The sequence below is a fragment of the Anser brachyrhynchus genome, assembly GCF_964034855.1.
Source record: "Anser brachyrhynchus genome assembly, chromosome: 12".
Classification (NCBI taxonomy): domain Eukaryota; kingdom Metazoa; phylum Chordata; class Aves; order Anseriformes; family Anatidae; genus Anser; species Anser brachyrhynchus.
The window spans coordinates 11,991,355-12,014,668 of record NC_137707.1 but is presented as its reverse complement, the minus strand read 5'-3'; the positions used below and the strand labels follow the sequence as shown (position 1 = coordinate 12,014,668).

Below are 23,314 nucleotides of genomic sequence, written 5' to 3'. Positions count from 1 at the left end.
AAAACCCTCTCTCTCTTAAGTATCACTCCAGCTTACCTTTTCAGAGCTGAAATGCTCACCTTCTCCATGACAGAGCAATTAGCCACGAGCTAATTTTAACAGAGATTGAAAAAAAGTCTAACAGTTTCCAGTAGTAGTGTTAGAAACATCCTCCCACAAATATTCAATACACTACTACAGGATCTGGCCTCATTGCACTGCAACAAGCTCTTACACACTCCTCAGAATTCACAAGGCTGAGGCTTTTATTTTTAAAAAGATCAAAAGTTCCCCAAGCACTACTAGATGTTTGCTCATCTCTGCTACAGCCTTGTTTTACCTCAGTGCTGTTCTAGTTTGACAGTACAACACGTTGGGTTGAACCTGCGCTCACATGTTCTAAAGCATTTGGTTTGGACCCTGAAATCCACTTGTAAAATGTTATCCTAGTTACTAAATTTCTAAGCAACTTTCAATTGGGAAGCCTACTTAACGATTGTTTCAGGTAAGCAAATATGAATTTACACTTCAAAGGGGGAAACTTTTCACATAATGAAAACTATTATCCGTACAGGTCACTGTCATTCCAAATGAGCACACACTTACATAGCTGATGAAAATACTTGCTTCTCCGCAGGAAGCTGGTTTCCATTTAAATAGAAGATCATTTGCTTTTCTTGCAAATCTAGCAGAAATCCTATTGTGTCTCCTTACATGCAAAACAAAGATAATTTGAACAGTTCAATTATGTTAAATGACAATAGCTGAGACAGTTATTTTTAAAGTATCATATATCTCACTCTGAGTTGTCTAAGAAGGAACTGTTTGAAAATGTACAGCAGAAGGAACAGTGTGGTACAGGCAGTAACTAGCAGGAAAAAAACAGGACAATATAATAATTAAAAAATAAGTATTTTAAGTCTGCCAGGGCACTAATACTATATAGCTGCAGAAGTACTGCAGAGTATTAGCCAAAGCCAGAAAAAAACGCTGCTTTCCTCACCTGTCTCTGAAAATTTTACATCAGTTGAAGATACCTTCAGAACACATAGTTGCTAAGTTTTTAAAATGCTTGTGCCATGTATTTAAGAAATGTGTTAATTTAGCCAGAAATTGGGAGAAATTTAATAGAAGAGAAGGTAGTTTACACAAGCGTTGCTTACAGATAGATTCCTACCAAGATTTTAAAGCCAAGATCAAGAACACAGCTTTGCTGTCCAAGTAGTTACCCAAGAATTTAAAGCAAGTTAAGACAATACAACTCCTCCTTAACCTTGATCTCTAAATTAGGTTATTTTTTTCCTTCTTAAAGTAACCGTTTCAACACAGAAAGGATTATTTCAACTCTCTCCTAGTACTACAAATACCAGAAAAAGTCTTATGATAAGGAAGTCCAGCAACTTTAATTGGTGCTACAATTTGTACTCTGCCTATGAAAATAAAAAGCATTTAACTAACAAGACTCTCTTTATACACATGGTGGAAAAAGAGTATGGTGCCTGTTTTGTACCTGTAAACCACTGCAAATTAATATCACGAATTACAGCACAAGCATGATTATTAAGCATTTAGTATCACCAGGATCAGTCATCAAAAATTATTTCATGCCACTAACATACTATGTACTCCAGATGCCTGCAAGAGGTCAAGTCCTGTGCAGAAATCCAGTTAGGATGAAAAGCACAAGAAAGGACCGAATACCTTCTTTCCAACAGGGATGGGAATGTGGTTTACTTCTGGCATTATACCAAATCAGCTGCCGGCAGCCATCATATGCACAGGAATATTCATCGTCCCCGATACCATAACCTTCCTTTAGGAAAAAAAAAAAGTGAATTATTTCTGTCTGAAAAGAGCTAAAGTTTATTTTTATTCAGCTATACCATTCTTCCAAGAGCAGGAAGGGTTCCCATCCATATCTTCCCTTGAAAATCATTTTTCAAATGAAGTCTTGACTTCATTTTCACACCAAAAGGAGTTTGTTAGAGACAATATCCCCCCTCTCGCTCCCTAAAGTATTTCTCAGACTGTACGAGCTCAACTTCTACTGTCTAATAACTTTTGTCCTATATTTAAAGATCACAGGTCTAGTAGCCAAATAATTATGTTAACTTTTTGTAGCTTAGGAAGTCAACAAAAGTACAACTTCTCTCCTATCCTGAAGTCCCAGTATCAGGCTTGCAATAGACAACCACAAGATAATCAAGCATCACCAGACACACAGAGCACAAAGAACAGTCCCACAGACCCTTCACCAGCTGTGTCACATTCTGTCCCTGTCAAGTGACAGCCTCCCTCATTCAGTTATAACCCCGATGGAATTATATGCCATCGGTATTTAGCCACCAGTAAAACAACCGTTGCAACAGAATCATCCAGCTCACATGTAACATCTCCTGTATTCATACCTTGAGCAGGAAGCAGGCAGAAAAACAAACAGTCTCATCTACAGTAATTGGGAAAAATCTTTTAAGCCTCTTAGCATTCTAAAGGCAGACACATTGCCTTTTATTTCAAACAGTTACCATTGCACTCAACATCAACAATGCCTGTGCCCAGGACAGGTCTGTACGGTTTTTTTGGTTGGTTGTTTTTGTTTTTTTTGTTTGATTTTAAGTTACACCACTAGTAACTCCATGCTAGAAATATGGGACTGGACTTTGGACATGATGTACATGCATATTATATACCAGCAGAGGACAATCCTATTTATGCGAATAAGAAATGCAGCAAGTACAAACTCACAGGTCTCACAGGTAGATGGTGAACAAAGCTACTCCCCCGTTCTCAGGTGTTTCTTGCCACTGATGTTTCCTTTCACCTCCTTGACATATTTCTCTCATACCCCCCCCCCACCAATATTTACTCATATGTCTGTATTTGGCCTATCTTCATATTAGATTCTGCACTTGACACTTGTAGAATGACTTTCTACAATAATCAGAACTAAGCAGTTTTAACTGCTTATCTCTACATTCAAAATAACTAAATATATAATGCTTCTCCTAAAGGAGATTCCAAGTAGAAACAGAAAACTATGCAATTGCAACTATAAAGTAGGGCTACGGGTATATTTCTTACTCAAACTCAATCACAACTTAAAATCTCAGCCCTGTATTTCCATTCTAGTCAGTAGTAGTAGGCTAGGTCATACATACTTGTTGTACAGATGTTCTAACCTGTACTTTAATGACAACTTTGGAAGGTTGATAATATGGAAAGCCCTCTCTAAGCTTAAGTATACAAGTTTGCTGGGTAATAATCTCCATGTTTTCTCAATGTTATGCAAATACGGAAGTAAATATGCTACAGCATACTGAGTTTATGACAGCCATATGGAGCTACCATAAATAGTTAAGGAGAAAGAGGTCCTAGTTATATCTTTACTAACATTAGCAGAGATTATTCTTTGACTACAGGTTTGGACTTCATGTTCACATGGAACATTATGTTTTAAAGCTAGTAAGAGCATAATTAAAAAATAAAGACTAAGAAGAATATTTAGAATTCAGGGTAAGATACTAAGCTAGCTAGATGAGAATGAGAGCAAAGCAAACTATAAATAAGTGTATTTATTTTATATTATCTGAATTCTCTACCTTCTTGCCTTTATTCTATCTTTCTGTAATCCTTATTTTTAATCAAAAAAGCTGCCACATTCCCAAACCGTACCATATTACTTCTACCAACAGATCAAAACATGCCATACTATCCTGAAGTCAACTTAAAGAACTATTTCCTAGGTGAAAGTTAATGTAATATGAATGTATGCTAAATAGGGTAATCAAATGGATGTTTGATGACCTGTGTAAAAATGCATGCATGACAATCTGCTAGTTCCTAGTGAGCAATTTTTTGCTTCACAAAAACACACAGTAACCACTGTTTTTACCTAAAGACTACAGAGTTTTTAAGATGACACTAAGGCACAAGACACGAGTCATTTCTTTGTAGTTTCCAGGCAATGGCAAGTAGATAAGTTGTTGCTGCTAGCAGCTATGCAATACTTGTGTGACCAGTGTCAGCATGTTACAATAACAACCCAGTCTTTCCTTGTATCTCCATCAGAAAAAGCAGTTTTGCAAACGTACAGAGAAATTGAAGGAAAGAAGTGCACACTTACTGCCACAGAATAACCAGTGTTGAAAGTAGAGAAATACTAAAGTTACGTTATCAGCTAGATGACATCACATGTACTCACATGATTGAGAAACTTGCTGTCTTTGGTAGCCCATCCTATCTGCATCACTCCCGAAGTAATTACTGTAACTTCATAGTACCAAACTCCAGAATCAACACAGAATGTACATCTAACGCTTTCAAAGGATGAGGCATCACATCGAGCCTACCAAAACCAAACCAGAAGTTAGTTTTCTACAAAATAATCATTTAAATAAGCTCCTTCCTTTCCTGGACCAAGTTTCTCATGTGTAAGAATACACTAGCACAATTAGGCTAAGGCACCAAGACAGGAAAACCTAAGTCATGGGCTGTTAGCTAACACTTGGTAGGAAGAACTTAAAAGGTATTCACTATTACATGGAAATTCATCTACAAAGTAGAGAAACAAAGTAACGTGGGAAGAAAAAACATGGCTGAGACAAGAATCCTGCTGTTATGTACTCCTCAGGATTAGATAGGACAAGAAGTAGGAATTACACTTTGGTGAACAGTTTTAGTTTAAATGAGTGAAAAATGAGCTGACAAGCATCTTCACTTTTCTGAATACAGGCACTACTTTACTATGAACATTTCTACGACAGAAGTCAGCTTGATCAGAGGTTTGTAACATCACTAAGTAAGCTCACTATACAAAGCTGGCAGAGAACTTTGATTAATTCTAGGAAACCGCAGGAGCAAGCAGCCAAAAAAGTAGTTGAAACCCATTGTTTTCTTCAGACTTTTTTCCAGTCGAAACTATGAAGTGACATCCTACCTCTAATCCATGTGGTGAGATCTTCAGGTATTCACTGACATCATTGCTGTTCAGCATAGCCCTAATGTTGGTCAAATCAACCTTCTCGTATGTGAACTGCCTGCCTTCTTTTAAAACTGCAAAATAAAAGTAATTTGAATCACTGCTGCAGTAAATCTTCATTTTGAATATTTCATATGGGGACAATTGATTGCATTGGGACACAGTTCATTTTTGACATAACTGAATGAAATATTGACATTTTGCCTCCACGAAAACAGTATCACTTCCTATAATACTGTTAGATGTCCTCTAAACATCAGAACATTATCTATACCTTTGACTAGAGCTTCTGCAGTCTAATTACTACTTTTAAGAAACCCACAGGCAAACACAAAGCATCCAAGTTCATACCAAGATGCCACTTTGTCCTGGTTTCAGCTAGGATAGAGTTAATTTTCCTCCTAGTAGCTGGTAGGGTGCTGTGATTGGGATTTAGGATGAGAATAATGTTATCACACTGATTTTTTAAAATTGTTGCAGAGCAGCACTTACACTAAGCCAAGGACATTTCACCTTCTCGCTCTGTCCTGCCAGCGGGCAGGCTGGGGGTGCAGCAGGAGCTGGGAGGGGACAGACCCAGGACAGCTGACCCAAACTGGCCAAAGTTTGTACCATATGGCATCATGCTCAACAATTATATGGGGGGCTGGCTGGGGTGGGGGGACCAGCTGCTCAGGGTAGGTTGGGCATTGGTCAGCGGGTGGTGAGCAATTGCATCGTGCACCACTTGTTTCATACACATTATTAGTAGTAGTACTATTATCATCATTATTACTTTTTCTTTTCTGTCCTAATAAACTGTCTTTATCTCAACCCAAAGGCTTTCATTTCTTTCTGATTCTCTCCCGCATCCCAGAGAGGGAGGGGGAAGGGTGAGTGAACAGCTGCGTGGTACTTAGCTGCTGGCATGGTTAAACCACAACACACTTTTTTCAGGATTTATCGTTGTATTTGCATATTCATTTGGGCAGAGTTTTCCCAATTCATCATGCGGCAAAGATTTTGGAGGCAGGGGAAGAAGGGGAACAGAAAAACAGTCTTCTACCCTCTCAGTTTCAGGTAGATGGCGAACTTTATCTGAGTCAAAGAAACTTTCTCCCTCCTTCCCCTTTTCACATGGTGTCAATTGCTGACATACACGTTTATTTACAAATCAGAGATCTTATCTTAGGACCACTTCTTATACCCCAAAATTTGCTACAACACTTAGACATATGTTAACTAAACAACTGACGGTGTCCTACCACATGCTGACTAAAGCTCCGTAAAGCTCAACAAAACTGTTTCCCCAAATTTATCACAGACTGAATCATAGAATGGCTTGGGTTGGAAGGGACCTCAAGGATCATCTAGTTCCAGCCCCCTTCCCACGGGCAGGGATGCCACCCACTAGATCAGGTTGCTCAGGGCCTCATCTGACCTGGTCTTGAACACTCCCAGGGGTGGGGCATCCACAGCTTCTCTGGGCAACCTGTGCCAGTGCCTCACCACCCTCTGAGTGAAGAATTTCCTCAGAATCTCTAATCTCAATCTCCCCTCTTTTAGTTTAAAACCATTCCCCCTCGTCCTGTCATTATGGGATTAAGCAAAGAGTCACTCTCCATCTTTTTTAGAAGTCCCAAAACACATTAGAAACAAGGCTCTTGGAGTTACTAGGCCCTCCAAATCACAACTCAACAAGTGAATTTTATGATTTTTAGTCATCCTAAAGGACAGATCTGTTGAAGTGATTTGACAAATTACTTCTCATGCTCAATCAGAAGAATATTTTCTTTAAGTGTCTTTAATAATTCTTTGGGACCATGCACTGCTGGCCTAAAATCACAGTAGTGACTGCCACCATGATATCATCAGTAATCCAGCTGTTCCAGAGACAGAGCTAGCACTGTTTAGCTACTTGGCACCTCTGCTGAAATGTAGGTTACAGAAAACATGATTAAAATAAGTAGTTTCATTCCAGTCCCAATTTGCAGAGTACAAGCCACTTCCTTTCACAAAGGCTTTTTGGAAAATTTATTTGGAATATATAATTTGGAAATATATAATAATAATAAATTTGGAATATATAATTTGGAAAATGGAATGGAAAATTTATTTTCCATTCAATTAGTCTGGATATATTCACCTCTTTTTTTGATAGCAGTTACAAATGTAGTTAGGTATATTTATAAAAAGAGCTTATACAGAGCAAAATGCAGAGTACTCCTCTATGTCTTTGGAGAATTTCTTAATATTAAATGAATCTATCCCTTTGCTATACCTACACAGATTGTCTAAACTCCACTGGGCACAGAATCCAACCTGGCGTTTTAAATAGTCTGGATGATCCGTCCATTTCTCTAGCAAGATCAGTTGGTCACTAATGCAGGATTCAGAAACTGTCATTTTATTTTCACCTGCAATTTAAAAGCAAAAAAGAATAATTGCTATAAACTAACAGTAAGTTTAGTTAAAAAGAGTAACATTGAGTAAATGCAATAGGAAAAAAACAACTTAAAAGCTCAGCATTATAAACAGCATCAAGTTCTTTTCCCAAGCACACATGAAGTTAACTCTGCAATTACATATATAAATTCTTTGCATGGAGCCATACCATTAATAGACAATTAAATCATGTTTGTTCTCAATACATTTTTTTTTCCAGCAAAGGCTGCATGTAACATTACGTCTTTATGTAGCAATTCCTACATAAAGGCTGCGTTTCAGCAAATCTTAGTGCTTTCTGGGTGGGGGTATCATTAAAGCAATAGATATTTTTTTTCCTGCCTGCAAACGCCCAATCATAGCTGTTCATCTATTTAATATAGATTTCTTTGAGCAACAAAGGCCTTGATGTCTTAAGTCTTTATGCAGCTATTTCTAACTGACGCAGACTGTATTGAGTTTGAGAAAATCTCAAGGTTTTTAAGGGCTAGGGGGTGACAACTACAGCAATAACTATTTCTTCTGCCCTGCAAGTGCACCAACATTTCTCTTCCACATTTTTGTTCCTACCGCTCCTGTCTCCCATGCTCACAACAAATGTGATCAGATGAAACAAATGGCAATCACACAGCAGAAGCCATTCTATTACCATTAAGAGCAGTATCAGGCCAATACTTACTTGTTTGTGCAAACTTCTCCAGTGCTATCAGTGCAAAAAGCATCACTGTCGGATGAGACTGGAAATTCTAAATATGGGCAGAAATAAAATTTATTTAATAAATACATGGCATAGATGGGTACGAAGAGCTATTTTTCACTGAATGGCTATTTTTCACTGAATGTCTTCAGTTGAAATACTCCTCCCCAGGTCATCTAGTCCCTCCCTCCTGTTAACAGCTGGTTCAAATAGGTCAGGCTGCTCAGGGCCTTGTCCTATGAACTTCTGAGTATCTCCAAAGGTTGAGATCCCACAGCCTCACTGCAACACCCTAGTGTAGTATTTGGCCACCGTCATGATGGAATTTTCTTCCTTACATCTCCAGTTTATGTTCCAGCCTGTGCCTTTTACCTCATATCCAAACATGCACCTTTGAGGAGAGCCTGCCTCCATTTTCTCCAGACCCTCTTACTGGACCATTAGACAGCTATAACATCCCCCTTAGCCTCTTTCTCCAGGCTGAAGAAACTCAATTCTCTCAGATAAGATTAGAAAATTGTTTCATTCTACGCTTGTTTTCAGAGTTCTCTACACAAGAAGTCTTCATGTAGCATGGTAATAGGGAGGTTTGTGGGAAAGCATGGAGAGAGAAAGGGACAGGATACTCAGATGTACTTTCGTTAAGTAGTTACATTTACTCTATAAGCTAGGAATGCCATCAGACCAAGTACAAAACAGGGTGTGCTAGTTTTCACTTCACCTTCCAAGAGTTCATAACAAATAGCTTGAAGTCAACCAACCAGGACTATTAGACTGACTCCTCAAAATGGCCATCTTTTCAACTCGCGCCAGTGCCAGACCCTAAGCAAGCAACTGACCTAACAAGCGGAATCAGAATTGACTTTAAGTTATTAGCCCTCAGCATTGATTCAAGAGCACTGAATAGAAGCCTGGCATTTCTAGAGCAAAGGGCAGAACTGCTTCTTCAAAAAAGAAGTTCTCAAATTTCTGAAGCCTTGTTCTTCTAACCTAAAATTAAAGAAAAAAGAGAGATGGAGACTAAGTATAAAGAAATAATCTGAAGTAATTATTGCAGAGGAGAAAAAAGTTTGCACTTAGATAATAAAACAAATATTGATGAAGTTACACGTCAGGTATACTTAGGAGTATAGTTTCCAGTTTGCTCAACAATATATAATGCTTTTTTACAAGTGTTAACTAGAAGTATATAGGCAGGTTGTTTCAAAGTCTGATGAACTTTCAAAAAAATCTTTTTCGAATTACAATGCATCTGCTCTCTTTTGTCACAACTACTACAAGTCTATGGGGCCTGATGACATGCATCCCAGGATCCTCAGGAAACTGGCTGATGGAGTTGCTAGGCCTCTCTCCATCATATTTGAGAAGTCCTGGCAGTCAGGTGAAGTCCCTGATGGATGACTGGAAAAAGGAAAATATCACTCCCATTTTTAAGAAGGGCAGAAAGGAGGATCCAGGGAACTACAGACCAGTGAGCCTCACCTCTATGCCTGGCAAGATCATGGAAAAGATCCTCCTGGAAGCAGTGTTGAGGCACATGCAAGACAAGGAGGTGATTCGAGACAGCCAGCACGGCTTCACCAAGGGTAAATCGTGCCTGACCAATCTGGTGGCCTTCTGTGATGGAGTGAGTGCATCAGTTGACAAAGGAAGACCAACCGATGTCATCTACCTGGACTTCTGCAAGGCCTTTGACATGGTCCCACGTGACACGCTGGTCTCCAAAGTGGAGAGAGATGGATTTGATGGGTGGACCATTCAGTGGATAAGGAGTTGGCTCGATGGTCACACCCAGAGAGTGGTGGCCAATGGCTCTATGTCCAAGTGAAGGCCGGTGACAAATGCCGTCCCTGAGGGGTCTGTCCTGGGACCAGTGCTTTTCAGTATCTTCATCAGTGTCACAGAGGATAGGATTGATTGCACCCTCAACAAGTTTGCAGAGGACAGGGAGCTGAGTGGTGCAGTCAATACAACAGAAAGAAAGGATGCCATTCAAATGGTCCTGGGCAGGCTGGAGAAGTGGGCCCACATGAACCTAATGAGGTTCAACAAGTGCAAGGTGCTGCACCTGGGTTAGGACAATCCCAGAAAGGAAGACAGACTGGAAGAACTCATTGAGAGCAGCCCTGTGGAGAGAGGCTTGGAGGTTCTGGTGGACAAGACGTTTGACATCAGCCAGCAGTGCACACTTGCAGCCCAGAAGGCCAACTGCATCCTGGGCTGCATGAAAAGAGGAACAGCCAGCAGGTCGAGGGAGTTGATTGTCCCCCTCTACTCTGCCCTCATCAGGCCCCACTTGGAGTCCTGCATCCAGGTTTGGGGCCCCCACCACAAGAAAGATGTGGGGCTGTTAGAGCAAGTCCAGAGGAGGGCTGCGAAGCTGATCAGAGGGCTGGAGCAACTCTCCTATGAAGAAAGGCTGAGAGCTGGGGATGTTCAGCCTGGAGAAGAGAAGGCTCAGGGAGTCCTCGTGGCCTGATCTAGTGGGTGGCATCCCTGCTTGTGGCAGGGGGGATGGAAGTGGATGATCTTTAAGGTCCCTTCCAATCCAAGCCATTCCATGATTCTATGAAAATTTCACCTGAATATACACAGAGTTTGTCTATTTTCCTCAATTTGTAAAAGTGCATTCATCACCAGCGATAATTATCTTCCTGCTAAGTTGAGACAATTTGATCAATGTTTCTACTCACATTTAAGTGGATTTTGATGTGATCAGGCAACATGGTAATTAGAGGTAGAAAAGGTATAAGCTTGGGCAGCCAGCCCTGTGTCATGACATGCAGCAAAGCCTGGTTATTTTAAATATCTTCTTAAAATTAGAGAATATGAGCAGCAAGGTACCTTATGTTTTTTGGGGGGGAGGATATTTTCATTAGGCCTTTCTGAACTTAAATCTCAACTCTTTGTACATTACCAGTATCCAAACAACTAACTTTTCACAATAATCAGAAAAACCAACAAGCAAAAACATTCTAATTGCTATGTATGGATACCATACAAGATACATACATTAAGATCAAAGACACTTACCAAGCTGTGAAGTAAATATTCTAATATGCCTGGGCTGAGTAAGCCTATACTTGCAGGACCTGTAAAAGTATCACAAATTAAATCCATCCATGGGAACTATCATATATCCACCATTGCACAGAAGTATAATAAAGAAATATCATTGTTCCCAAATATTTGCTATACAAATAACTACACTATTACCAAATCACAAACATTTGTTTTACCTGCTATAAACAGAGACACAGTTCTAGCCACACTTAGTTTTTGAAATAAGACTCCAACCTCTGCTAAACACTTATGCTCATTTTTTTTTTTTTTTTAAGAGTCTGGCTCCCCTTTACTTTTTTCTGAAGAGTCTGGCTCCCCTTTACTTCCACAGAGAAAGTGTAAAGACTAGCTCCATTCATCAGTAGTTCAAAATAAGCAAAACTAAGTGTCTAATATAACCTACTTGATAGTTAATCACACAATTTGCAACAGCACCGTGGCAAGCTGCCAATTAAGAAAATTGTCCTGAAATACTGCTTGTTTAATCAAAAGAGTTACAATGGAATCAAACTCTAATATCTTTGAACTCTAAGAAACTGCAGTGGGCTGCATCATGACATTAACAAGTTTTCTGTGTGAGCTACTGCAATGAGGTAAGTTCCAAGATCACTAAAAAAAAAGAATGGGTATTAGATCTCATTTCGACTTACTATAACAAGAAGGTGGAAGTATTACAGCATAATATGTTTCCTGTCCTTGTTCTTTGCTTTGACAGAAATACTAAAATTATGTTTTTAAGAACCATTAGGTGATACTGAACAGTCACTTTTTCTTCGTTTCCTTTTCCTGTCCATTATCAGAAGAGGAGCTAAAAACTACATAGAAAGATGACCATCAGCAGGAAGGAAATGTAATCATCAGTTTCCAGCACAGTACTAGAAAGTGACAGGGCGTAAAGTGTTCTATATGAAAAGTCACCTTAAAACAACATTGCTGGGATTCTAAGTAACAGCAGTGAATCTTTTCAGCTAACTACAACGAGACAACACATGCTTAGCAGCAAGAGCATTTTTTTTTCTTCCATCTTTCTACACTGCCTCTAAGACTAGTCAATGGGCAGGAGTATTAAATCAGTAAATAACTGTGTTCACAGCAATTCTCAAAGGGCCAGACTAGATCTTGAGAAAAGACCAATTACCAGTGCTAAACCATATACTGTAAGCATAAGTGTCGATCTACAAACATATGCATTTCAAATTGCTAACCAAACATCAAAATTATCTTTTCAACTACCTGGGACTGTAAATGGCTCATTCAGACCCAAACTAGTGACTGATGGCTGAATCTGAATGTTTTAATTAAGGAGTAGAATTGGTCACATCTGTCAGACAAGATATTCCCCCACATGCAGAACATTATTCAGTTCTAAAAAAACATTTCTGAAATACTCTGCACCATGGGTGCTAAAGCAATAGGCACTCAGCAAGCTTTCAGAATAATCCCATGACTTTACCTGCCAACTTCTCTGCTAAACATCCCAGTACTGCAGTTGTATTCCGATGTTTGGCAGGGTGACAAGCATCCTGACAAGCAGCAGCTCCACTTAAGTTTAATATTTCAGTTAGCTTTTGCAATGCATCCTGAAAAAGAAAAATCAAATCTTTTCAACATCACTGACACACAGTTTTCCCCAATATACTACTAATTATTTTTTACAACATATTACTAAAATCACCATCACATTAGAGGCAACATAAGATGTTATCTAAGATAAAAATATAATAAAGATAGGATGAGAAGTTCAATATTCCCAAGAGCTGTAACTTTAAAATTGCCACCAGATTGTTGGCCATTCAAGTTGTTGGATCAACAACTATAGGATACTTTTGGACATATATGAGCTCCTATAGCAAGAGGATTTTGGTATTATCTATCTTTGCTTAGTATTCATTCAGCAGCTATGGCAATATTGCTACCTAATCAGTTTTAAGTGCCCTAAAACTCACTCCTTTTCCTGAAAAAAAAATTCAGGACTAAAGAGACCAGCCAAAAAAAAGCCAGCCCACAACCCCATCATCAATTTAGGATGCTGTCAGTTTCACAAGATGTCATAAACAGTATCCTTCAGAACATAAATGTCTTTCTATAGTCCTGTAGTCACACTAAGCAATAACAATGAAGGTGACAAATTTAAAATGCCATGCTTTGACTTGCTTCATTCAGACAGCATGGTATGGATAAAATTCAAGATAGGTCTAGATCACAACCCTCATTTTCAGGGTAGGTAGGAGTTTATCTAGAGCCAAGTTATCCTATAGAGAACCCTGCCCCCCCAGATGTTCAAATTTGTTCAAATTCCCCTCAACTTTCCAGACTTCATGAAAATTTCAGCTGATTCAGATATAAACTGCATAATCTCAGGCTATGATATAATTAAAATAGTACTCCTCATATTGAAGTCGTCAGAAGGCCATTTGAAGAAAGAAACAGTACTGCCAAAGTTGGATGCTTACATGCTTTGTGAGCTGTGTTCTGATCCACGCTTAAATCAATTTTCTTCACTAGACTGATTTGTACAGTGATAACAGAAAAGTAGTTATTTTCCCCAAAAGAAAAGCCACAAAAACAGAAGTGATGAACAGGACTGACACTAAGTGGAAAGAAGGCTAAAAAAAAAGGATGACTGAGCTAGAGACTCAGAATGGAAAAGCCTAACTAAAATTAGATTCTTGACATACCCTGTAGTGCTTTTAGCCACTATTAGAACTTTCACAGAGATCAACTATTTTGAGTTAAATAAAGACTTAAATAAAGACTTTGAGTTAAATAAAGACTAAACAGCTTACTGTGCTGCCATTTTAATGCTATACACTTTACAGCCTACTGTAGCAAAATAAAATGGAAAATAGCATGCTACTGTTCTCTAGCTGTAGCAGAAGTTGGGCACTGACTTAAACTTACTCTGAATAGGCAAAAAGTGAACAGAGACTTTACTAGGCTGCACGTGACCTGCAGATCCTACAACTGTTACTCCCTGCACTTCATTGTGCTGTAAAGAGATTGCACAAGAAAAAGGTCTCTGAGTAACCCCAGGAGGCATCTTATTCCCTCTGTCTTAAGGTCAGCTATTTCATAGCAAAGTCCTTTAAGTACATAAATAAAAGTGATGTGGCTTTTGAAATACAGATCAGATGATTAACAAGTACATTGTACAGCTGAAAAAAGTCATATAGAGCACTTAGTGGTCTCCATTTCCTAATTTATTTTTCAAACCAGGCAAAATTTCTAGTCATATTTTGTTTTCAGTAATCATTTCACTGCCTATGACAGCAATTATACAATATTTAACGTGTACGTAAGTCTCAGATGACTTTCCCCAATAACCTATAGGAAAAAAGTTTTTGAAGACTAGAGTTTCACTAACTCTCCAGCCACTCACATGTTTATGCAAGACAAAATCTATCACTTTATATCCATAACAATGCAAACTGAAAACTAGAAGTGGAAGCATAAGTAGTAGATTAAGCAATGAAAGCTGTAATAATGTCATCACCAGTTTCAGATGAAATGAGATAGTAGTGAGCATTTAAGGAAAGTCAAGTTCTCTGTAAAATAATCACGTTCAATGGTTAGCACCTTGAATCACTCATTGAAGTACATGTACCAGCAAAGTATGAAGACCTCGGATCACCTTTCCATCCAAAGCCAGTTCAGTGATCAAATCTACCAAACCATATCTAAAAATTTTACTTAACTGCTGTATTAGTTAATGAGGTAAACTTATTTCAATACAGTAACATTTTCTGGTATCAATACCAGTTCTATCAAGAGCCATAATTTACCTCCACCAGAATTCTGGTTGAGGTCTTGAGTTGGGTGAGTTGCACCTACCATAACATAGTTAAAATGTCATTTAACATCAGATACCCACTTACGTTGCGTTCACTGCACATAGCAGGGAAGGAATAACTAAACAGTGACTTGTACATACGCATCTTTCAGAACTTGAGTAAAAACAGCAGAACTTCTCCTGCTTTTGCAGCATCCATATGCACTTATTGTACAGTACGCATACCACATGGCAGGAGAGGAGAGCAAAGAAAGCAGCCAAGGACCAAATGCCTTTTGTTTTTCCCTGGGGACCACTGCCTTTCAATTTTCCTCTACACTGCTTCTAGCATTAAATACCAATTAGGTAACAAGCCACCACAAATTACTCAAAGTTACAAGTTACACCCATTTTCTGAACGACTAACAGTCTTATACCACTGATTAAACCCACCCAGAAGCTATCATGGGAGTGGCAACCATGAATAACTGAAATTCAGTCGCAGATAAACACATACTGCTTCGACTTACTTTTGTTGGCAACGGACATTCATCAAGTAGCAGCGTTATAACAGCTGGTCCCAGTGGATCTTCTAGTGGAATAACTCTAATTAAAGATTGGACAACTTCCAACCAGCCTTCATCTGTCAACCACAAAACAGAAGTAACATTTAGAATTAACACTGCAATTCTAAAGTGTTCAATATACATCAGCAAATATAAATTTAAGTTTTCAATCATTAAAATTACCCAGTGATTTTACAGGAACTAGGAAAAAATGCTTTACATTTTACATCAATTTCTTAGTTTGCAGTAGCTTAGAAGTTTAATTTCAAGGGGAGAAAAAAGTTTACAGCAGCTTGGGCAATAGTATACAGCTTTATTGTTTGGAGAACAGTCCTGCCCAAGCCAGAGCATACTTCACTTCCCACTAAAATTAGGAAGAAACACTCATGACCACTACGGACAAGCACTTTGCTCCTGTGTAGTAACTCAGGAGTTCAGTGTGCAACATCAACTTTAAGTGTTGAACGCTGCACTCATGATGACACTGAAAAGATTCTCCTGACCAGGAGAAAGAGCATCCTTCCTGAATTCCCTCAAGTAACACAAGACCTTGAAGAAACTGCATTAGCTTGTCCTATGCTTGGACTTCCAAAGAAAATCTGATTTCAAACTGAACAGCTCTCACAGTTTAATGAGTAGACAGGGCCTCCTACTTACATGCAAACTGTTGTTTACTTGCAGATGTTAAACTACTTAACTACTAAAAAAGTAAACAGATTTGGGTTTACAAGAAAAAAGTTGCATTAGGAGTAAAATCAGAGAGAACTGAGTCTGCATCTGCATATAAGCGAGTGAGGTTACAAGAGACTTAGTGTTCCCTTCCACAAGGACAAGTAAATACAAAACAAAGTATTGAAGTTTGTTAGCACATTACCCCAAAAAACTTTTTACTTAATTGCTGTAATAATTAATGAGGTTAACTTATTTTAATACAGTAACATTTTCTTGTACCAATACCAATTCTATTAAGAGCCACCAGAATTCTGGTGGAGGTCTTGAGTTGGGTGAGTTGCACCTACCATAACAGAGGTAAAGCAACCCTCATATGGACACAGCTTGGCTTGCAGAAGAACTTGGGTACGGACTTTGAACAAATATATCAATAAAATGGAGGTCTAAGGACAGTAAAAACCCTAGACAAGAAGTATGTACTATTAAAGCATGTACTATTTGGCAACACTGAAACCAAGGGTTTAAACCATGTCTACATATATGGGCTGGTTCTGCCCTAATGCAAACACATTCTTTGTGGCTTGTGGTTTAATGCTATTACAGTGTGCTTGGGAGCCAGTTGGCTGCTTCTGGAGAGCTCATGTAGGAAGTGTAACGGAGTTCAAAAAACTCAGAAACCATCAGCTCAGTGAATCTTCAGAAGGACAGAGTTACATTTTGGAGTCTGAGTCCCCAGAGCTACAGCAAATTGATAAAATACATGCTATCAGTACAATTATTTTGGAAAGAAAACAGTGCTGTTTTTTTCCTTTGGAGTCACAACTGAAATGCCCAACACAGTGCCTCGATACCTGTTTCTGCCATTTCATGCAACGTGATCATTGAATAAGGAGGCTCCTGGTCACTGAAAGAGATATTACACAGGTCAAAATTTATGCACAACCATCAATGTAATACACAGACAGAAAATGAATCCAGTAAAAGTTTAACAAAGAGAAAGTTACATAGGCAGCAAAGTGCTAATACTATTTTCAGATCCAAAACAAAGATGGGATTTAAGCTTTTTTCTGGCTTAAAGTCAACATCCGCCTATCTACAATAGCTGATATATGAAATTGTTATCCATACTCAAATGTCTAAAAGCTAGACAGAATGCTTAGACTTACTGCTATTCATCAGCAAAGTTCCTCAGAATATGTAACAAGAGACCATTTCAGAGGTCACGAAGCATACCAAGAACAGTGTACAAGGGACACACCATAAACATACTTTTTCCAGAAACATTGCTGACTTTTCCCCCTAAACTGAAAAGCATGCCATCTAGCAGCATCATACACTACAAACTCATTAACAAGAGCAGTAGGAAATCCTTAAAACAGTTTAACAGAGGACATTTAACGCAATTCCTTTTGCAACATAGCAAAAAAAAAGAAATAAAAATCTATTAGATTAGTTCCTCAATTTGGTTTGCTGGAGCAGGGGCAAGAACCTATTGCCAGGTCCTCTTATTTGAGCAGGAACTGTTACTAAAATAAGTACCTAATGCAAAGTCTCCAAAACTCTATTCACTAGGTATCTCCAGTACCAGAAAGGTTTGTGCAGCAGCATATCCTAAACGCTTTGCTCAGTGCTACTTAAGCATTATGAACTAATCCCAAGCTCAGAATGATACATTCCACAATCAATTTATTACATGCCTTTGAAATGAAACTAGAAATGCTAAACACTGATAAATTTTAGAAAGTTTCAACACAGGTTAATTATACAGGTAACAAAGCTACCTACTTTGGAGGAATTAATTATAGAAAAATCTCAGGTTTGACTGATTATAGGATAAAAACGCATGCTTTTCTTACCAAAACCTCTTAACATTCTCTAGTCATTATTTCCACAAGAAAACGCAAATGTGAAACTTTACACTTTTATATTGCTTTAACATTTGAAACAATTTTTTTTTCTCCCCCCAAGCATCTCTTCACCTTCCATCTGGAAACTTATCTCACCAGCAGGAAAAAGTAGTGCAATGATGCAAACCAAATTATCTCAAGAAAAACAGTTAAGACTTTAAAGAAAGAAAAAAAACACCACAGACTGCAAGTAAAGGCTGTGATAAACAGAATGACGTTTTTATCAGCAAGATTTCCTGGTTCTCTTATGCATAGCAGGTGTTAACAGTACTAGCACTGAGCAAAGGAGTCTTGTTCACTTGCCATTTTAACCACTGAATTCCTAAACGTCCCTTCCAGCACCCACCTTCCTCATATTTGGAAGCAAAACAAAAGTAATTTTGCCAATATTTCAATTTGTGAAGCAGCACTTGGGGTAGACTCCAAAAATTAGTATTTATTCTTTTGAGGCTAGGAAATGAAATTTCACTCCTTTACCTCTAGAGGGGAGATCTCTAGACAAGAGGAACAAAAAGCAGTCACCATATACTTTGGGTCCAGAGTGTTTTTCTTTTTTAATCCCAAGCAATAAACAAGGAAAGCAATGGTTCATTGTAGATCACAGTACAACAACTTAATCTACTATTTATCTCAAAACATCCCCATGTATTATTTTCACTAAAGAATTAAAAATAAGAAAAAGGTTTTTGCCTTCCATTCTCCAGACTCGTATCTTTGTCTCTTTACATCTGTCTTATCACACTGAAGCCTGTATTTCCAACTTACTGTTACTGACATGTTTCCATTTTAATTTAATTTATCTGGGCATGGTTTTTGACATGAAATTTGTCATTTTCCCTACCATCTCCTTCTGTTTCAACTTTAGTGTTTCCAAAAAAAAATAATCCAGCTCTAGGAGGAACAGGTGATAATGGAACATATTTATCCCTACAGACTCACACAGAAAAACAAAGTTTCCAGAAATGGATCCCTCCTCCCTCCCCACACTGTTTCTTCCTATTAACCTAAAAAGGGCCATGATTATCTTGAGGTCTCACAGGAAGGTTCCTTAAGCTTTTTTCAGGAACATTTAGATAATCTGTCTCATGAAGAGGCTCCCCCATTCTTCACAGCCATAGGTCTTTGTCATACAGAAGAGAGTCTGCAAGACCTTGTACTATTTGGCTGTGTTGTAAGACCAGACGTGTCTTATCAACAGCCTTAATATTAAGCAAGGGTAACCAATATACCACTATAGCCATGTGGTGCTTGCGAGATAGCACCTGGAGTACTGTGCCCATTTTTGGGCTCCCCAGTATGAAAAAGGCATTGCTATAACAGAGCGTGTCTAGCAGAGGGCTGCTGTGATGGTTAAGAACATGGTATACAAGCAGAAGACTTATTTAAACCATTAGGAGGGTCAGGGTACACTTGAACAGGGACCCAAAGAAGGGTAGAAAATGGAGATTTTCTGGAAACATTCAGTGCTTGAAGTGGCCTGAGTTGCCTACTCTAACTGGAGCTGGGTTTTAAGCAGGAGGCTGGAGTAGCTGAACTTCTGGAGTCCCTTCCAACCTACATGATTATGAGTCTAGATGAAGTATTTCACTGAGTTAATATATAAAAAAGCCATATCTTCAAGAATTTGTAAGAAATAGGACTCTAGGATCAATGACATAACTATGCTTATTATTGTTCAATATCAAAGCAAAGTGCTTACAAGATTATAGAATTGTTTGCAAGACCAACAGAATCAACTATGCACAAAAATGCTGTGAAACAGCTTAAGGAGATGAACTTAGCTGAAAGGGAAAGGCATGTGGAATTAGGAAAAGGTTTTCAAAGTTTTTGCACAATTTTAACTTAATGGTTTGAAGACAGAACCCAACAATAAGATACAAAAAATAAAATAAAATAAACCCCAACCACTCACAACCAAAATCCCAAAACATACACAACCCCTCTTAAATTAAAGTTTTCAGGAAAAAAGTCCTGGTATTTTCATTTAAAGCATTTTACAACAGGAAGGCAAGGCAAACTCCTCCTCTGCAGGCATATTCAAGGAGACAGGTATATGAATCATGGCTCATTTTGTCCTGAGCCTCATCCAACTTAAATTCAACCCCATTACAAAGCTACAAAACTGTTTTTCTTTCTGTTGTAGTCTTTCTGGTTTCTAACCTGCACCTAACCCAAAAACGACGAGCTACCTTAATCCTTCACTTCTGAGGTCCTTTTATAGCGGTCTGTAAAAAGCAATGCAAAAGAAAAAACAACACTAAAAGAAGGATCTATCCATAAATATCCCGCATGCCCTCAGTGGATGCTTTGAGCATGCAAAGAATGCAGTACTGGGATCATAAGCTGAACAGTCACAATGTGCAGTCTTTAAGAAGTAATAGACTTACAGCCAGAAAGAAAACCTCAGTCTGTTTATGCAAACTAACAAAGATCAAAGCTCTCAGTTTTGCTTAACCATTTCCAAAGTAGTAAATACAGCCTGAAAGCAGAAACTTTGCTTAACAATCAATTTTTAGGACGTAAGTTCTCAAGCTCTGGAAGATTCTTTGCTTCCTAAGCTGTATATCTATGCCAGGCAAGCAATACTGAGCCCACTCCTCATCCCATCTGGGTGTAGGCCCGCACAGGAACTGTGAGAAAGCTCCTCAGCTCCTGCAAGAGTCTGAACCTGGACGCTCAGGAGCTACGTCTATTACCTAGGAAAGGTGCTGCTCTCCTAAGCCTCCAGTTGGAAACACGCTGCTGCTTCAGGGAGGGCCAGGTGCAGATCGGTGAGAGGATGGAGTCACAGTTTGAGAGGAGACAAGAACATTGTATTTTTCATTCATGTTGAATTATTCCTTGAGGTGGTACTTACTTATCTACTAACGTCCGAATTACAGCCAGTGTGTCAAGTACTAGCCCATCCACATTCTGTTTTTTCCTTCTTGGTTCATGAGGCCCTCGACCCCTCCTAGGTGGCCGGACAGGGTCCCTTGGGTGGCTTCTTGCTTCAGGTACACGTACTCTACTGCTCTCTGTTTGTCGACTCTGAGATTCCACGTTGTCTTCTGCTCCACTGTCATCACGGCAAACACACGAGTTTCCCATATTGCAAGCCCCCAAAGCTCCCAGTAAACGGGGAACGTGGTGCTCTAGAGTCAACAGTAAACCTTGAAAAAGGCTTCTGCTAGCATAGAACACAAGGAAAGCAACTACAATCATCTAGAAAGTTTTAAGAGTAATGTTTGTGTGATCCTGTGAATTGTGTTTGCATTATATGCGTTGCTATCAGCTGGAATGAATGGGAAGTTGGAGGCTTAGTTTCCGATATAATTGGTTAAAATACACATTGGTCATCCAGAAGGAGGTCTGAAAAAGCAAACCCAAAACAAGAGTCAGTGTTACTACTTCTAATAAGTAGTAGAGTTCTCATATTAGTAAACAGAACTAGTCTTGGTGTACTTAGGAAAATACCTTAAAAACATACTGTTTGCATCTGAAGTCTTCTGGGGTAGGGAAAAAGGATGGATGAGGAAGAGCAGAAAGTTCACTGGTTAAGTAGCCCACTCCCTCTGCCCCCTTCGTTTTTTATACAACCTGTTATTTTCCATTTTTTTTTGGCTACAGAGGTGCAGCTTTGTCCTTAAGCCTAGTGCACCACCACCCTTTAAGTATTAACAAACCAGTTTCATTTTCTCTTTACTGTCTATAGAGACATACTGTTCAGACCACTCAACTAAAGGCTGCACATTTAAGAATCTCATTTCATACCAGCAATATTCAACATAATTTCCAGACAGATTCTACAAGATAGATGAAGTTCTACAGAACTAAACATATAGTTGTGGCCTATCACAACAAAATACAGATTTAGCAGTGAACCAAGTGTTTAGTTCATCTGTGCATAAACATTTTTTCAGAACGTGCTTACATCAATTGGATCCTCACCCAAAGATGCACCATGTACTGACCCCAAAGTATAAGTATTATAAGCACCATTTTAATGCCTACAAATCAGATTTGTAAAGGGGTGTTTTCTGTGCAAGTTGGATGATTTTTGAGTTCTAGCACGAAGTCAGTCTTCCATTTTTGAGAATCAAGAATAATTCAGTCATTCTTGCATTTTTAATTCAAAGGGTTTGGATAGAATACAGGCCCAGTAGTAACTAGGATTGTAGTACAGTCCCTACACATCACTGAATCAAGAACACTAGCAAGATCAAGAGCGTTCAAAACACCGCCTGATCACAAATTGATTTTTCAAGCCATAGGGTATACTTCTATATAACTATATAAAAACTCAACTAAAATAAAGCCTTACTAAAGGCATCTTTTCAATGCATAGGTACTCCATGCATGTCAGGATAAATAAGTTACTTTCAAGACTACTTTTTTTAAAGAATAACATGCATTAACATTTAAGCTAGAATGATGAATATCAGGTTATTACTGTTTTAAAATTATATAACAAACGTGTAGAAGCATAAAACTAAAAGAAAGTTGAAGGCAATTACAACCTTTCAAATACAAAAGGCCCCTTACCACCTCAGCCAACAGGCAATCGTGCAGTTACTAGCTGCCTTCTGGGGCAAGATTACGACAATATTATTTGGGAAGCCAGACACCAGTCGTAGAAGTAAGCATAACATCAATCAAGCATTTAAATGGAAAACTGTCACCAAAAAAGTGCTTCAAAGAAGCTCTCACAGACTCTATGTTTTAAGTACATTACTTTCAGTACACTGAGAAGTTCAGTATTAAGGTAACTGAAGAGTAACTAGGAAAACAAAGCCCATCAAGTGATATTAAACGTCATAAATACAAGATCTCGACTTCTGGTTCAAGAAACTTCTAAACCACTGATCATTAAAGTGGTTTCAGTATCACAGCATGCTTGCCTTATTCTCTAAGCAGTTTGACCACAGCAAGAGGTGGGACAGCAGGCTCAGTAGATTTTCCACCTAAGCCAAGACAGTTGTTACCTTCTCAATCAGAAAGTAAACCGTAGACATAAGGGTGCCAATAGAGACTGCACAGATCTCAAGCAAAATTGTGTAAGATCACAGACTGGTTCAAATTACTTTTGAAAGTAAGCAAAAAACCCACCCCACCATAAAAACCAAACACAACTAAGAAAACCTCACCTATTTTAAGGAATAACTAGTTACACTAAATGTAAAATATGCCTTCCTAAAAAAGAAAAGAGTATTTAGGTATCCAAATAATTTAAGGGTGTTTTAATAACAATACTGAAGTTCAAAATTGCATTATTAGTGT

At 38.6% G+C, this 23,314-nt stretch overlaps 1 protein-coding gene across 3 annotated transcripts in view; it reads right to left on the bottom strand.

Moving 5' to 3' along the window:
* The window catches only part of RSPRY1 (ring finger and SPRY domain containing 1), a 42,214-nt gene that overhangs the window by 7,071 nt on the left and 11,829 nt on the right, over positions 1 to 23,314 (bottom strand). For all 3 annotated transcript variants that reach the window (XM_080552571.1, XM_080552573.1, XM_080552572.1), the window contains exons 3-13: positions 20,913 to 21,406; positions 17,000 to 17,052; positions 15,441 to 15,553; positions 12,595 to 12,721; positions 11,112 to 11,170; positions 8,061 to 8,127; positions 7,222 to 7,353; positions 4,916 to 5,031; positions 4,181 to 4,324; positions 1,681 to 1,792; positions 586 to 688 (exon numbers count right to left, since the gene is read on the bottom strand). In XM_080552571.1, coding sequence (XP_080408697.1) covers positions 586 to 688; positions 1,681 to 1,792; positions 4,181 to 4,324; positions 4,916 to 5,031; positions 7,222 to 7,353; positions 8,061 to 8,127; positions 11,112 to 11,170; positions 12,595 to 12,721; positions 15,441 to 15,553; positions 17,000 to 17,052; positions 20,913 to 21,259 — 1,373 coding nt within the window. In that variant the 5' untranslated portion in view covers positions 21,260 to 21,406. The remainder of the gene's footprint in view (positions 1 to 585; positions 689 to 1,680; positions 1,793 to 4,180; positions 4,325 to 4,915; positions 5,032 to 7,221; positions 7,354 to 8,060; positions 8,128 to 11,111; positions 11,171 to 12,594; positions 12,722 to 15,440; positions 15,554 to 16,999; positions 17,053 to 20,912; positions 21,407 to 23,314) is intronic.